The 17,421-nt window shown below is 41.5% G+C and overlaps 1 gene segment (V, D, J or C); it reads left to right on the forward strand.

The window, feature by feature from the left end:
- The first annotated feature begins 2,597 nt into the window (after window positions 1–2,597).
- LOC136322489 (probable non-functional immunoglobulin lambda variable 5-48) lies at window positions 2,598–7,628 on the forward strand. The segment is given in 3 exon segments: window positions 2,598–2,643; window positions 2,759–2,863; window positions 7,357–7,628. Coding segments are annotated over 3 exon segments (423 nt in total).
- The last annotated feature ends 9,793 nt before the right edge of the window (window positions 7,629–17,421 follow it).

Here is a 17,421-nt window from a genome sequence, read left to right on the forward strand (position 1 = left end):
AGAAACATCCTTTGGGCTCTATACATCACAGGCCAGTAGCACCCTGCTCTCTGAGTCATTACCAACAAAATACCTTCAGATATTTCCAAATATCTCCCGGCGGTGGGTAACTACTCCAGTTTGAGAACCACTGGTTTAAAGGGACATGTTCTCAGCTCTTGGACACCTTGGACTTTCAGTCCTGCTTATGCCATTCAGCTGGTTAGAAACTAGATGTGTCATCTCTCTGTGCTTCCGCGTTCCCATCTGACAGGACGGTTACACATAGACAGTTACGTAAGGTCAGACAGCCTGTGACCCAGTCACGTGGACTCTCTCCACCAGAGTGTGGAATACAATTTGTGGCCAGACTAGATGGGATTGAGACCCAGGCAAGAACAGCAGCATAGACGAATGCATAATAATGTCCTTTCTTTCACCAGCGTGCCAGGTTCAAATTTTAGCTGTGCCTTTATTTGGCTCTGTTCAAATTTTGGTCCTTAGACCTCCACTGTTCAGTATGGTCTCCACTAGCAGAATGTAGGTATTTATGCTTAAACTTAAGTTGATTTAAATTGAGTAAAATTAAAATTCTATTTCTCACTAACATTGTTGCACTTCAACTGCCTAATGACTTTCTGTGCCTCGTAGCAGCCATATTTGGGAGTGCGGCGGTAGAACTTGCCCACCACGGCGGGAAGTGCACTGGGCAGTGTTGACTTGGACAATCACTTACCATTTTCTTTACTCTGTTTCCCCACCTGTAAAATGCAAACATGTAAAACTCCACCACTCTTCACAATCTCTATCACATCTCTCTGTGGGGGTATTATATTGTACCTCCCCACCACACGGAACTCAGGTTGATGTGTGACTAGCATTGGCCAATGACATGAGCAGAAGTGACCAATGTCATTAATGAGCAGGAGATGAAGAACTAGCATGAGCTTTACCAAGTTCTCTAGTCTCTCTGCTGTGAGGGCAGTAGCGTTTCTGTAGAATCTTCTTTGTCAGCTCCATCCTGGGATGACAATTACGTGGAGCAAAGCCATGACCAACCAGGGGTGGTCATGGTGCATAGTGAGAAGTAAAGTTTTGTTTTTGTATGTCACTGAGATTGGTGTGAACTGTCATAGCAGCACAACGTAGCCCATTCTGACTGCTATAGGGATGAGGATCAGAAAACGGGCGCCGCAGCTACAAAAATAATAAAATAGATAACATTGACTTCTGTGCTGGACAGTGAACACAGAGTAGATGTCTATGGAGGTAACAGATATGCTTTTCCATTTTATTCATTGGCATATATTTAATTGTTATCACCTGTGAAACACGGGAGAGAAAAAATAACATCAATGAGCTGATGGTTGTGGGTTAAAAGGTTGGAAAACCATCTAGAACCATGAGTCAATCTCCACTGGAGAAATTTTATAACTTACTACTCTTCAGAAATGTGCTTAGAAAAGAGCTGCTTCTTTCCCAAACAAGAGAAAAAGCAAGAGAGTCCAGAAGTGATACAGCTGTGAAGACAAATTATTCTCAACCCCATACATATAAAGATCAATGGGAAATGCTGTGTGTTAAACATTCACTGTCCAAAGGGAGGCACATGGACATGCCTGAGTTCACCGGGCAGGGAGCTGTGTCCCACGTGTTTGCTGCTGTCCCGTCCTGTGCTCTGCCCCACTGTGCACTCCTTATCTTCTTACTTCCTCACTCCAGGGTCCACTGCAGGCGGAGTCTACTTAACAGCTCTCAAATCCACCCTTTCCTATGATTTTTCACCTAATTCTTACCTTCCACCTTCTTCTCAGTGGGCAGCGCCCTACCTCCCCTCACCCCTCCTCCTCCTTCTCATCTCCTCAGAGGCTCTGCATTCTGGAACCTCCTGTGCTCTTTCCTGCTCTGAGACAGGGTCCCTCTTTCTCTTCTTAAAATGCCCCTCCTTCTCTCTCCACTATGATGAGAACCACTCTCAGCTTCCTTTGAGAATACTTTGGAAAAGCCCTTTCTATGAGGATTTTCCTAAAACTCCAAATTATGGGAATTTCTAAGGCTACTCTTCTGCCCTATGGTACTTTATACAATATATTCACTGTGTTATTGATTTCTTGTAAGATTTTTTTTTGAATTGCAATGCCCTCAAAAACACGGACAATCAGCTAGTATTTGTCATAGTGACCCGAACCCAATGCTTGGCTCACGATGTCTCAGTCAGTATGTGTGGAATCCCAGGTGAAAGATGAATTACAGAGACTCGGGCCCTGGGGAAGAAACTGAAGTTTTTTTATGGTTGTCAGGGGGCATCATGAGACAGTTAGTGGAGGCCCATATAGGGTGAGCACAGATGGAGGAGTTCCCCCAGGGCTGCAGGTCTGGGTGGAGGGAAGCAGGGCGACGGACCCCAAACTTACAGCTGTGTCCTCTCTGTGTGTCCCAGCACTTGTGCCATTGCAGCCCTGCCCATCAGAGAATTATAGGTCACAGAGCCTGTATAAGGCACATCAGGGTGGTGACACATTTGCATGAATTACTCCTCCATTGTGATGCCAATGGGGAGGGGATAAAAGAGGCCTGGGGCAGCCCAGCCTTACTGTGGGCTCAGGGCTGTGAGCACCATGGCCTGGACCCCTCTCCTCCTCGTGCTCCTCTCTCACTGCGCAGGTAGGGACAGGTCTGAGGACCAGGTCTCAGTTCTGAAATTTATTCCCTTCATGCTCACTCTCCTGAGAAACTTCCTCTGGTCCTCCCCATCACTGACAAGTGTCTGTGTCTGCAGGTACCCTGTCCCAGCCTGTGCTGACTCAGCCGCCCTCCCTCTCTGCATCTCCTGGGGCATCATCCAGACTCACCTGCACCCTGAGCAGTGACATCAGTGTTGGGGGTACTGGATAGTCTGGTTCCAGCAGAAGCCAGGGAGCTCACCTCGGTATCTTCTGAGTTACAAGACAGACTCAGATAAGCACCAGGGCTCCGGGGTCCCCAGCTGCTTCTCTGGATCCAAAGACACCTCGGCCAATGCGGGGCTCCTGCTCATCTCTGGGCCCCAGCCCGAGGACGAGGCAGACTATTACTGTGAGACCTGGCACAGTGGTGCTTCCCACAGTGAAACACACAGATGGGGAAGTGGGACATAAACCTCCAAGCACCATAGGTGTTGGCTTATGCTTCTTAGTTTGTTAAAGTTGAAATATACCTATCTTATTATAAAAACCAAACCAGTTTTTAAAACTCTATTCAGAAATCTCTCCCAGTTTTATTTTCAAGTAAATATAAAGGCTCAGAACAATAGTTTTTAAAGGAACATAGTTAGTCCATAGCCCGAATCTGAGCAGGTTATCTGCAGGTGGACGAAGGCGGTGCTGCATGTGGAGAGCTGCCTGCAGTGTTCTGCCCAGTCAGTGAGTGAGTGGCCACCGGGCCTCCCTCAGGCCTCCGTCGCAGAGTCCCCAGTCAGACTCAAGGACAATTTCCTGCCCTTCCAGGGTCCCCAGAGTGACAGCAGCAGGGATGGCCTTGCCCATGGCATTCTGGAAAATGGAACAGTAAGTACCAAAGTTTAATTTTGAGAATGGGCATAGGAGGCAAAATAAAAACCAAAACCAAAAAACAACAACCCTCCTCTTCAAAACTGTAGCTGTGGAGGTTGGAAATGATGGATGTTGACACCCAAGTTTACAGAGTTAAGGAGAGTTCAGGGGTCCGCGGAGGGCCACTGTAGGTGGAAGATTTTCGTGTCTAGTTAAGCATGTAGGATACCAGCGATTGTACTTCACCTGTCATCAACACTTGCTGTTAGTTATTGAATGGAATTTAAGTTTAAATATATCATGCAAAGAGGAGAAATACTGTTTACTTGTGTTGTAAACTTAATTATACATTAAACTTAATCACCACAAACCTGATCATGAGGTGGTACAGTGGATAGAGTGTTGAACTGGGATGTAAAGGACTCAGGATCAAAACTCCGGGGTCGCTGGATGTGTGCGGGCTCACCAGCTTGAGCGTGGGGTTGCTGGCTTGAGCAAGGAGTCATTCACTCTGCTGTAGCCTCCTGGTCAAGGCACAGATGAGAAAGCAATCAATGAACAACTCAGGTGCCGCGATAAAGAATTGATGCTTCTCATCTCTCTCCCTTCCTGTCGGTCTGTCCCTATCTATCCCTCTACTTGTCTCATCAAAAAAAAATTAATCACCATGGAAAAGTACTGAACTTTTGCTCAATAAAGTGAGGAGTGGTCTTAAAACAACAGGTTATTTTCCCATTAAGTTTATTCTTTTTCTTGATTTGAAATATCCAAGAAAGATGAAGGTAATATTGTACATAAATTATGATTCTAAAATGTTGTAGATTTCCCCCACACTTAACTAGTGGTGGAGACTGTAGTAGTTGGACTTCCAATCTCTAATTTCCTAACTCACAGAAACTATGGAATCATGTAAGTTATTTTAAGTCCAAGATTTGGAGAAATTTGATGAAAAAGAGCAGTATGATGAATACTTTAAGAGAGGGGAGGCGCAACATGGAGGGTGTACATTGGTGGGGTTAGATCTTGATGTCTGCTTTTCGTGAAACGTGATGAGACCACACAGGACTCCCTCCCTGTGCGTGATTTCGGTGGATCGTCTAAGTCTTATGAGGGTTTCTTATGATTTATTGCTTCTTTTTGCATTTTCCACAGGACTTATGCGCATTCATTATGTTTTGTCAAGCTTTCTTGTGTAAATCTTTGACTATAAATTAATTGAAGGACATGGGTGTCTTCCAAACCTTGATGATGTTCAATATGGAAATCCTTAACACAAGGTACTGCCCTCCCTTTTATTTGTAGTGTTTACGCTCTATCTTTATCAGAAGTAAAGACTCATGTGGACAGTCAACTCTTATGTTCCTTTGAATAATAAACAGTCCCAATGTACATTCTTTCCCTTAACTAAAAAGCTAGAGATGCTGCTTTAACAAGAAGGCTGCCTGATAAAAATGAGATGAAAAATCTCTATAGCAGTTCCTAATTCAGTAAAGTATGGAGTGAAGTGAACGTCCCATATTACATTTTAGAGGAGCAGTCATTTTTGTGATACCTAATGGAGAGAAATTCAAGTGTTGGACTTTGACTGAATGTCCACAATAGGAGGAAACCTAAGGTGTTAGAGCAGGGGTCCCCAAACTACGGCCCGCAGGCAGCATGTGGCCCACTGAGGCCATTTATCCAGCCCCCGCCGCACTTTCGGAAGGGGCGCCTCTTTCATTGGTGGTCAGTGAGAGGAGCATAGTTCCCATTGAAATACTGATCAGTTTGTTTATTTAAATTTACTTGTTATTTATTTTAAATATTGTATTTGTCCCTGTTTTGTTTTTTTTTACTTTAAAATAAGATATGTGCAGTGTGCATAGGGATTTGTTCATAGTTTTTTTTATAGTCCAGCCCTCCAACGGTCTGAGGGACAGTGAACTGGCCCCCTGTGTAAAAAGTTTGGGGACCCCTGTGTTAGAGCTCTTCAGTGAGTGTGGTGTTGAAGCTCCTCTGGAAGCTGGGTTGCCAGGGGGGAGGAAGTAGGAGAGAGCCTGGCTGTTGGAAGTGCTCCCCAGAGACAGTGGTTAGCTTTCACCTGGTCAACATCTGGGGACTGATGAAGTGAACTAATGAATGAACTGTATCCTCAGTTGACAAAGCCTAGTAATGCCCCTGGGACATCTCCTCCCCTGTCCTCTAACCCCTTCCTCAGCCTCAGCAGGCTTTTATCGTCCCATCTTTCACATCTCTGTGGTAACAGCTTGTCCTGTGCTTTTCATCGATAGCTCTGAAACGATGGAAGTATTTTTGATAAGAAGTAGCCATTATGCTGAACTTTCAAGGTTCTTTGTCTAGGATGTGCTGACCCATGGTGTGTGTCAGGGTGTCAGGAACAGCGTCTTCTGATCAAGAGAAGCAGCAACAAAGAAGCCTGGTGTGACCTGACAACAAAGGCCTCCAAGAAATGTGAGACCCAGGAATATGAGAAGTGTGGAGGAAAAAGAGTAACCTCACAGTGTGATCTGATCATAAAATCCTAACTCAGCAGGTCACGGTGGGTTGTCACTCCAGTCATATAAACTCTGTAGTGAATGGATTACCTTTGCCTTGAGCAAGATCTCTCCATTTTCCATTGTTTCTGTGGCTCTAGGTTAACACACTTTCACAGTGTCTCTCCTTCTATTACCCTCAAGAAAGCACATGTCATAACTATCCCATAATCTGATCCCCACCTTGCTTTCTCCCACCTTCATATAATTTTCTTTACATCTCTCTTGAAAATCAAATGCATAAAAGAAACTGCAAACTGTTATTCTAAGAAGCATCTGAGACCTTGCTTCCTAGCAATTGCCATCAGTTTGGCGCAAATAAACTCTTATACAAATTCTGTACAAGTTTGGATGTTTCTTACTTTCATAGAAGTTTTACCAGTTCCCAACACTTTACACTATTTGATGTCTCTGAATATTTGAACACTTTACCACATCTCATTTTGTTTATTTGTTCAACAATAGGACCATCAGTCTTTATACAAACCTAGATTACTGAGTCACCTCTGCCTGTTGAATGGCTGCTCATGTCTGTTCCTAGAGTCCTCTGTCTACTCGCTTCACGGCAGCCTTGGTCACATGGCATGGTGCTCAAAAATTTCACATTTTTTTATGTAAAAATCTACAATTACCACGAGACACTAAAGGTCATGGTCAACAGATGTTTCTGGAATGACAATGACCAGTTTCCCTGGCCAACGCCATTAACATTGTTTCTAGGGAGAAACTGAAGTTCTTCCAGTGGACAGCAGGAGGCGCTGTGGGTCTCTTCCAGGATAGGCACCATGGGTGCCTGCTGTGAAATCTCCCAATGTCCCAGGTCTAGGGTATTGGTGTCTGTATTTGCTGGTGGGGACCCAGCAGCTGTTTCTTCTCTGGGTGGGGCAGTTTCTGGCTCACAGGTCTGTGTAAGGTCCCAGCAGCTGATTCCTTTCGAGACCCTCCCACGGGGCAAACTCTGAGACACACCCATCAGCCTCCTTTGTCTAAAGAACCTAGTTGCAGACTTCAGCTAGTTCTGTAGGTGGAGCAAAGATCTCTGGTAGGGAAAGCAAATTTACAGGAACAGCCCCTCCTCCCTGAGGTCACTGAAGGAGATAAGAGATGCCTGGGGCAGCCCAGTTCCAGCTCAGGAGGACTGTTCTCACCATGGCCTGGACTCCTCTCCTCCTCATGCTCCTCTCTCACTGCACAGGTGGGGGCATGCCTCATAAACTCAGAGCAGCTATACAATCTGTGTTAGTCTCTCTGGCTCAGAATCTCAGGTCAACTCTGGTCCCTATCCCAGCACCCACATGTATCTGTGTTTGCAGGTTCCCTGTCGCAGCCAGTGCTGACTCAGCCGGCCTCCCTCTCTGAATCCCTGAAGGCATCTGCGAGACTCACCTGCACCCTGAACAGTGGCTTCAATGTTGGTGACTTCTGGATAGGTTGGTTTCAGCAGAATCCAGGGAGCCCTCCCCGGTATCTTCTTACATTCCACTCAGATTCAGACAAGCACCAGGGAACCGGGGTCCCCAGCCGATTCTCTGGATCCAGTGATGTGTCAACCAATGCTGGGATTTTGCTCATCTCTGGGCTCTAGCCTGACGACGAGGCTGACTATTACTGTGCTACATATCATGGCAGGTCAGAGGCTTTCACGGTGCTACAGACTCATGCAAAACTGAAACAAAAACCTCCTCATTGCTTTGCTCTGCTCACAAAAGTGCCTGGGAGGTTTCTCCACCTCCCTCAGTGCTGGTGGGCTCTCAGACTTGCACAGAGTCTCATAGACATTCCCCAGGCCTGGGAAAGAGACCCGTAGGCTCAGCCACATCCAAGTCAGTGGAGATGCTGGCCCCACAGACTTTATCTCCTTGATGACCTGAGTTCACTTCCCAGCTCCAATAAGCACTTAATCTTTGAGTCCTCACCTGTGAAAGGAAAATCAGAACATTATTTATTTCACAGGGTTGTGAGAGGATTAAATTAAATTATAATATCTATTCATTATAGTGTGTACCTAAGAATAGCTGCTGTGATCATTGTTACCACTAACTCAGTTTATTCTAAGAACAGATACCTCAGACATTATCTTCCTCTTTCTTCTCTAGCTCTTGCTCCTCCCCTTCTTTCCATTTCCAAGATTCACCCATTGATGGAAAAAATTTAAAGAGATCTTGTTTTCCATTTGAAAAATGTAAATCGAAAACCTGGATGTTTTAAGTACTAGATATACATCATGGACATGTTTTGGAATTTTTCTGTGTTAGTGTCATTACCTGCAGCACTGGACATACAACATTTACCTTATCAACTGTAAAGCCAGTAGCCACGGCCAACATCACAGCCTCCTGGCCCATGCAGGTTCACATTAGATTCGAACAGACGGTAATGAAACAATGGAGCCAAAAACTGGTGGGCCATTAGCTTTAATTCTAGCTTGCACCCGGTAGGCAAGAAATACACACAGTGGGAAAACACTTCCCTTTACATTCAGGGCTCCCAAAGCCACTGACTTATCCGAGTTTCCTAGAATCAAAGGTTTCTAACTCACCAGTCTTATTCACCTCTGTTCCTTATCTCCTTCTCTCTGCTCAAACTCTGTATATACTGGCTTCTCCTTCAGCACTCAGCCATCTTGGCTGCCTCTCCTCTCCTCCACGTGGCCTTACTCTGCTCTCATACAGCATGGGCTCCTCCTAGAACGTAATCACTCTTCTCACCAAACAATGAACAATGTGATCTCTCTTCCTTTTAAAACATTTTGGTGCGAAAGCCCTCCCCCAACACACATTAATACAATCACACCCATCCCAAGCAATCACCTGGGCAACGGGGCTTCCACTTGGGCAGTGCCATCTTTAACAAAGTGAGCATAATATATTTTATCTGCCCAACATTAACCTTGTGGGTACAGTACATGGGATGAAGGAAACAACTCATTGAGTGCAATCTGTGTTGTAAGGTACCAAAAAGCTAAAAATTAATATTGATATTCTAGGAGGAAAGGTCAGGTTTTTATGTCAGGCTTTCCTGTCCCATCCTTCCTTTGGGGAGGGGAGGGAGAAGAATGTAGAAGTTTCTGGTTTGCAAGAACAATGGGTCATTTACTTTTAAATCTAAAATAAAGGTTAACCGAGAAACTTCTTCTCTTTCAATGGGAAACAGAATTGCATTGACTGTAGTTCCACCCCCTTCCTGGAATCTTGAGAGTAAACTAATACCTCTAAGCTAGTGAGGGAAGATGAACCCTAAAAGATTTGTAAACATCTTTGATTGTGTTACCTTGAAAGTCTTAATGTTTCTGTGTATCCCCTACACAAATGTTGTCAGCTTGTGCTATGACATCATGCTCTCCCCAGCCCATGTGTGATCAAGGGTATATAAACCAGCCCCTGAAATATATTGGGGACTGCACGATTTGGGTCTGCTGCCCTGTGTCAGCCATATGTGGCTGACATATTTAATAAATCTCCTCCTTTAATAAAACTCTTCAAAATTCATCTGGACTGGGTGTCTCTACATAAACCCAATGGAGTGAGGTATGCTGCCTTTCAGAATCTGGGGTATGGTACTTTATAACATCTAGGCATAAGGCAGTGACAAGAATGGGCTATGCTGTCCCCCTTCATGACCACAAAAGGTTGCTGGATGCTTATGTTTAGCCTGAGTAGCCCTAGCTCTGTTATACAGAGAGCCTGGAGGAAGTACTTGTCAATAATACATTTTGGGTTCAGAAGGGAGGTTTATTTGAATGGATAGAGGAACAGAGTAGACATTTGTGCAGATATTGATGAGGTTCTCATATAACCCATGATCTCCTAGGGGAATTCTTTTTTGTATTTTTCTAAAGTGAGAAGCAGGGAGGCAGAGAGACAGACTCCCACATGTGCCCGACTGGGATCCACCTGGCATGCCCACTAGGGGGTGATGCTCTGCTCTTCAGGGCATTGCTCTGTTGCAACCAGAGCCATTCTAGCACCTGAGGCTAAGGCCATGGAGCTGTCCTCAGTGCCCAGGGCCAACTTTGCTCCAGTGGAGCCTTGGCTGCTGGAGGGGATGAGAGAGAGAGAGAGAAAAAGGAGAGGGGGAAGGGTGGAAAAGCAGATGGGAGCTTCTCCTGTGTGCCCTGGCCAGAAATCAAACCCAGGACTTCCACATGCTGGGCCAATGCTCTACCACTGAGCCAACTGGCCAGGGCTCCTAGGGGAATTCTAACAGGTGCAAATACAGACGAAAACCCACAGACCCCGTTATCTCTGGGAAGATAGAAAGCCATCTCATCTTCTACAATCTATGTCTTTAGTGTCCACTGTATTCCAGACCTTCATCTGTGGCGGGAGTAGTGGTGGTGGTGATGGGGCAGGAAGGTCTGGTTACTTAATAAGGAAAATGGTTCTTACTTTGAAGAAGATAGACTATTCTGCAACTGGAGCAATGAGATTTCTTAAGGGTTTTACCATTTTTAAATGGGTGGTAGAAAGTAGAGAAATGAGATTTGCAATATATAGTTTATTTGTATTTATGTAACTTCCTGCTTAATAGTCCCATCAAAATGTTACTTAAAAGACTTTCAGACCTGACCAGGTGGTGGCACAGTGGATAGAGAGTTGGCCTGAGATGCATAGGACCCAGGTTCAAAACCCCAAGGTTGCCTGACCAGGCGGTGGTGCAGTGGATAGAGAGTCGGACTGGGATGCAGAGGACCCAGGTTCGAGACCCCGAGGTCACCAGCTTGAGCGTGGGCTCATCTGATTTGAGCAAAAGCCCACCAGCTTGAACCCAAGGTCACTGGTTCCAGCAAGGGGCTACTTGGTCTGCTGAAGGCCCGCGGTCAAGGCACATATGAGAAAGCAATCAATGAACAACTAAGGTGTTGAAACATGCAATGAAAAAACTAATGATTGATGCTTCTCATCTCTCTGTTCCTGGCTGTCTGTCCCTGTCTATCCCTCTCTCTGACTCACTCTCTGTCTCTGTAAAAAAAAAAAAAAAAACACAAAAAAAACAAAACTGCTACTAAAAAAAAAAAAAACTTATACCCATTAGGATGGCTACTGTTAAAAAAAAAAAACCCAAGGTTGCTGGCTTGAGCAAGGGGTCACTGGTTCAACTGGACCCTTCCCCCTCACCATCAAGGCACATATGAGGAAGCAATTATTGAACAACTAAGGTGCCACAGTGATGCTTCTCATCTCTCTCCCTTCCAGTCTGTTTCTATCTGTTCTTCTCTTTGTCTTTCTTGCTACAAAACCAAACAAACAAAAGTAAAATAAAAAAAGAAAAAAAAAGGCTTTCAGTAATAAAAACAAAAATATAACATTAAAGTTTGTGTGTATGGCAAAAATCAGTGTTTAGAAGAAAACTTACTGCTTGAATGCATATATTAGATAAAAGAAAGATCTAGAATCAATAATATAAGCTTCCATCTTGGAAAACTAGAAAGAGAAGAGCAAATTCAAAAAGAATAATCTCAAGAAAATAAATAATAAAAATTAAGGCAGAAATCAGGGAGATTAAAAATAATTAGTAGAGACATCAACAAAATCTGAAGCTTGTTCTTTGAAAAGAGCAATAAATTAATAAGGCTCTAGCCAAGCTAATTAAGGAAAAAAAAGTTACTAATATTAGTTAAGGAAAAGAGTGCTGATCCCATGGACATTGAAATGATAACAAAAGAATACTATAAATAAGTGATTGAAATATAGTTGGCTTAAAACTCAGTCAAGAAAAAAAGACAATCTGAATAAGCTTATAACTATTAGAAAAATTAATTCTAAAATTAATAACCTTCCAAAATGGAAAGAACAAAGCCCAAACGGGTTCACTGATGAATTCTACCACAAATTAAAAAAAAATTATACCAATTCTCTACAAGCTCTTCCAGGAAATAGAAGCAGATGGAATATTTTCTAACTCATTCTATGAGACCAGCATTAACCTAAAACTGAAACTGTAGAAAGACATTAAAAGCAAAAAACCACAACACATCAATATCTCTCATGAAGAAAGATGCAAAAATCCTCAAGAAAATTATCAAATTGAATCTAACAATATGTAAAAAGAGTTATATATCATGAGCAAGTAGGATTTATTCCAGGTGTGTTCAATATTTAAAAAGCAATTAAGGTAATCCATTACATCAACAGGATGAAGAAGATAAAACACACAATCATATCAAAGATGCAGAAAAAGCATTTGACAAAATTCAACACCCATTCATGAAAAAAAAAAAATCACAGCAAACTAGGAATAGAGGGAAAGAATTCAATTTGACAAAAATCATCTACAAATATCCTATAACTAACATTATCCTATGCTAGTAAGCTTTTTTGCTAAGATCAGAAACAAGGCAAGAATATCCCATCACCACTCTTTTCAACATTATTTTAAAAGTTTTAGCTAATAAGACATGAAAAATAAATAAAAGTTATACAGATTGAGAAGGAAGAAATACAACTGTCTTTTTCTGTAAATGACATGCCTGCCTATGTAGAAATCTGAAAGAACAAAAAAAACCTCCTGGAACTAATAAGAAATTATAAAAAAAAGTAGTAAGATACAAGGTTAATATGTAAAAGTTAACCACTTTCTTATATACCAGCAACAAACTAGTGAATTTGAAATTAAAAACATAATACCATTTACATTATCAGCCCTCCCCATGAAATACTTAAGTTTAAATTCAGCAATATATGTACAATATCTATGTGAGGAAAATTATAAAACGCTAACAAAGGAAATCAAAGAAGAACTAAATAAGTGGAGAGATGTCTCTTGCTCATGGATTGGAAGATTTGATATTGTCAAGATGTCAGTTCTTTCCAAGTTAATCTACAAGTTCCATACAATCTCAATCAAAACCCCAGAAAGCTATTTTGTAAGTAGCAACAAACTGATTAGAAGAGTTTATATAAATAAGAAAAATATCCAGAATAAACAAAGCAATATTGAAAGGGAAGAGAGGAATGACACCGCCCAACTTCAAGACTTACTGTAAAGCTACAGTAATCAAAATAGTGTGGCATTAGCTAAAGAACAGACATATAGATCAGTGAAATAGAATAGAGAGTCAAGAAATAGACTCAAATACAGATATTGTTAACTGACATTTGACAATGGTGCAATGGAAATACGATGGAGAAAGGATAATCTATCAACACATGATGGTGAAACAACTGGACATCCATATGCAGAACAAAACAAAAAATCTAGAGACAGACCTAACAACCTTTAAAAAAATTAACTCAAACTGGATCATAGATTTAATTGTGAAATGAAAACTATAAAATGCCTAAAAGAAACATAAAAATCTAGATGGCCTTGTGTGTGATGATATTTTAATGACAACATCAAAGGCAGAATCTATGAAAAAAATTTGATAAGCTGAATCATCTTAAATGAAAACACTTCTGGGAAAGGCACTGTCCAGAGAATGAGAAGATAGGCACATTTTGTCTTATTTTTTCCTACAGAATAAGAAAACATTTGCAGAAGACAAATTTAAGAAAAGACTTTTATCCAAATTATGCAAAACACTCTCAAAATCAATAAGAAAGAAACCCCTATTATAAATGCGCAAGAGATTTGAAGACATTTATCAGAGAAAATAAACAGATGGCAAATAAGCATATGAAAAGATGCTCAACAAGATATATCATTAGAAATCACAAATTAAAACAACAATGAGATATCACTACTCACCTATCAGAATGGCAGACTCCAAACAAAAGACAAGTCCAAATGCTGACAAGCATGTGGAGCAAAAGAAACTCTCATTCATTGCTGGTCAGAATGCAAAATAATACAACCACTTTGTAAGAAAGTTTGGTGGCTTCTTATTAAATTAAACATAATTTTGCCATACAATCTAACACTCAAATGAGTTCAGAATTTACATCTGTACAAAAACCTACACAGGGATGGTACAGTGCCTTTTTCATAATTGCCAAAATATAAAAGCAGCTGAGATGCTCTTCGGTAGATGAGCAGATAAACAAACAATGGCAAATACAGTAAATAGAATGTTATTCAGCTCAGAAAAGAAACAAGACATGAAAAGATGTGGAGGAATCCTAAATACATATGACTAGGTGAAAGGAGCCAATCAGAAAAGGTTACATATTGTATAATTTCAATTTAATGATATCCTGGAAAAGAAAAAACTATGGAGACAGTAAAAAGATCACTGGCTGCCAGGGATTAGGAGGGAGGGAGGGAGGGAGGGAGGGAAGAAAGAAAGGAAAGAGAAAGAGAGAGAGAAAGAGAGGGAGAGAACTATATGAAGTGGTGAAGCATAGGAGATTTTTAGGGCAGTGAAAGTATTCTGTATGATATTGTCATGGTGAATACATGGCTTTATACATTTTTCAAAACCTATGAAACATACAACATCAGGAGCACATTAACAGCCTTAATATAAAATACGGGCTTCGGATGATAACAGAGATTCAGCGTAGGTTCATGGATTGTACTGTCCTACTCTGTGGGGAGTGTTGATAGTGGGGGAGGCTGTGTAAATTTGGGGGCAGGGAGCATATAGAAACTGTACTTTTTGCTTAGTTTTGCTGTGTTAAGTACTTCCCAGTCATTTTTAGCTGTTTTCCTTCATTTCCTTCCTCCTTTCCTGTGTCTGGATTTCACATCATACCATTTTTCCCTTGAGTGTAAAGTCCTTTCTCCATCATGCAACTTCAGGGCTGCAGTTCTCAGCTTCACCAGGTAGGGCACCGGAGGCGCCTCAGGAACCTCTGGAGAAGAACTCACCAGAGAGGGTGAGCTGGCCTTGTCAGTAAGGGTGCCTCTCCTTGAATGACTTCTAGGTGTGTGGTGTCCTTGAAACATCCTCCCCATGAAGGATTAATGGGGACAAATGCATAGTAAGGGGACTGTAGCCCATCCTGACTTTTGAGGTTATAGAAACAAAGAGACAGCAAAGCTGAGGCTCTAAGTCTTCCACGTCTAAGAGGCCAGGCTGCTCTTAAAACTGCACAGGATTTTCATTTCTTTAAGATGACTTTTTCCTTGATTCAAACTAGCTTTGTCCTGTCAAACAGCTCTGTGACATACTGCATGTCCAACCGCTTAAGCATGAAGCTCTTTAGGACATCTATTTCTGATCAGTGTTGAACTCTCCTAAGAATAAAGTCTCAGGTCTGTTGATCAAGTGAACAGAGTTTCAGTCCAACTAAAGATAACATCTTGACCTCAGTTGCATTTCAGTCCTGTCTCATGAAAGCTTAACAGCCCCCTTCCAACCACACCCTCACAAAACCAGATTGAATGATGCCATGGTTGACAAAAGGACCATATACAATGATCAACTGCTCCCTCTTTTGGCCTCACCCAATCAGGAGAGCCCATGACCCTAACTCCATTAGTCTCCATGATTAATATTACCCCCCCCCTATATAATTTGCCCCTGTGAACCATCAGAGAACCAGGTTTTAGACTGCTTGTTCACCTGTGTCTCTAGGCTTGATGCCGTTTCCTTAAATAAACCCTTACTTTTTTTGCTGCAAACTCCTATTCATGTTGTTATTGAGCTTTGATGTGCAGGTGGATAAACCCCCTTAAGTCTGGTGACAGTCTAAGTCTTGCCATATCACGGTTCACTTTTCCTGGTCTCACTGTATTGCGGATTTTTAAATTGTATATATCTAATTTTGTATCGTGGATTTTTTGCTATATTATGGGATTTTGTGGTATACAGGTATTTTTATATATATTATTATTTTAATTATTTTTGTGGTAAAATAAGCATTTTCTAGCCTAAAAGATTGAAACAATATAAAAATATTAATGAAAACATATTAAAAGAATATTAAATCAAAATAAAATACGTAGTGTACAGCAGATGAGTAGACAAAGACTCACACGTATGGAAAACACAGCTATGGCCACTTCTTCTTAAACTAGTTTGCCCACATGTGATTGTACATGACACACTATTGGCTGATGGGTGGGAAGTAACCAACCAGAGCACTGTTTACGTAGGTTTAAGAGTGTAGAAAGTGTTTAAGAGCATAGGAAGTGTCTATAAGAGTGTGGGAAAGATTAATAACAATGTGGGAAAGGTTTTTAAGAGTGTGGGGAGGATTTATAAAGCCCTGAAATATATATAAATAATAAAATAAATATAAGGTCACTACTTAGTGGATTTTCGCCTATCATGGGGTGTTCTGGAACCTCACTCCCACGATAGAGGAGGGACCACTGTACATTAAAAAATACATCACGATCAAGTGGGGTTCATTCCAGGGGCACTAGGATGATTCATTCTATGCAAGTTAATCAATGCAATACACCACATTTACAAAATAAAGGATAAAAGTCATATATTCATATCAACGGATATAAAAAAAACATTTGTAAGATACAATATCCATTTATGATGGAAACACTCAGTAAAATGGGTAGGGAAGGAGAGTACCTAAACTGGCTTTTTACAGACCACTGTAGGGAGAGGGGCAGCCAAGGTCTGAGGAGGAAATAGTGGTCATACCCACAAGAGTTCTTGAATGAGATACTAAAATTGTTACTTATTCTTTAAAGGGACAGATTCCATGAGAGATTTTTAAACTGAGAGGTGCCTTGATAGGATTTTTGTGTTTGAAATAGTCTTCTAACTAAAGTATAAAGCATCAAATAAAGTAAGGGTAAATGGTTGAGAAAAATAACATTTTTTGCTTTCTGAACATTTTGAGTTTGAGGCTCTGAGTTCATTCTAGAAGAGTTATTAAGAAAGAGCTTTTGTCTCTGGGTCCAGGGAACAGGAAAGTGTCAAAAACTTGAGTTCTAGATGGCTTAATTATCTGTCTGTGAAGTACTGGTTATAGCAGTGGTCCCCAACCCCGGGGCCATGGACCAGTACTGGTCCATGGGCCATTTGGTACCAGTCTGAAGAGAAAGAATAAATAACTTACATTATTTCTGTTTTATTTATATTTAAGTCTGAACAATGTTTTATTTTTTTAAAATGACCAAATTCCCTCTGTTACATCCATCTAAGACTCACTCTTGATGCTTGTCTCGGTCACGTGATACATTTATTCGTCCCACCCTAAAGGCCTGTCTGTGAAAATATTTTCTGACATTAAACTGTTCCATGGCCCAAAAAAGGTTGGGGACCACAGGTTATAAAACTGCAAAATGCCTAGTACAATGGACTGGATTCCATGGATCCATGTGGAATCCATGATGAAGGAGGTAACTGACCTTCAAGTAGTTATGAAAGAAACCACAAGGAGCAGGTAGTTGGTGAAAATAATTCTGAGGAGAAAATACAACTGTCTCTACTTTTTTTTAAAAGATATTATTTATTTTAGGGAGAGGAAAGGAGAGAGAGACTCACAAATTTAAAAAAAAAAAAAAAAGAAAGCCCTACAGGAATT

The sequence above is a fragment of the Saccopteryx bilineata genome, chromosome 2 (assembly GCF_036850765.1).
Source record: "Saccopteryx bilineata isolate mSacBil1 chromosome 2, mSacBil1_pri_phased_curated, whole genome shotgun sequence".
Classification (NCBI taxonomy): domain Eukaryota; kingdom Metazoa; phylum Chordata; class Mammalia; order Chiroptera; family Emballonuridae; genus Saccopteryx; species Saccopteryx bilineata.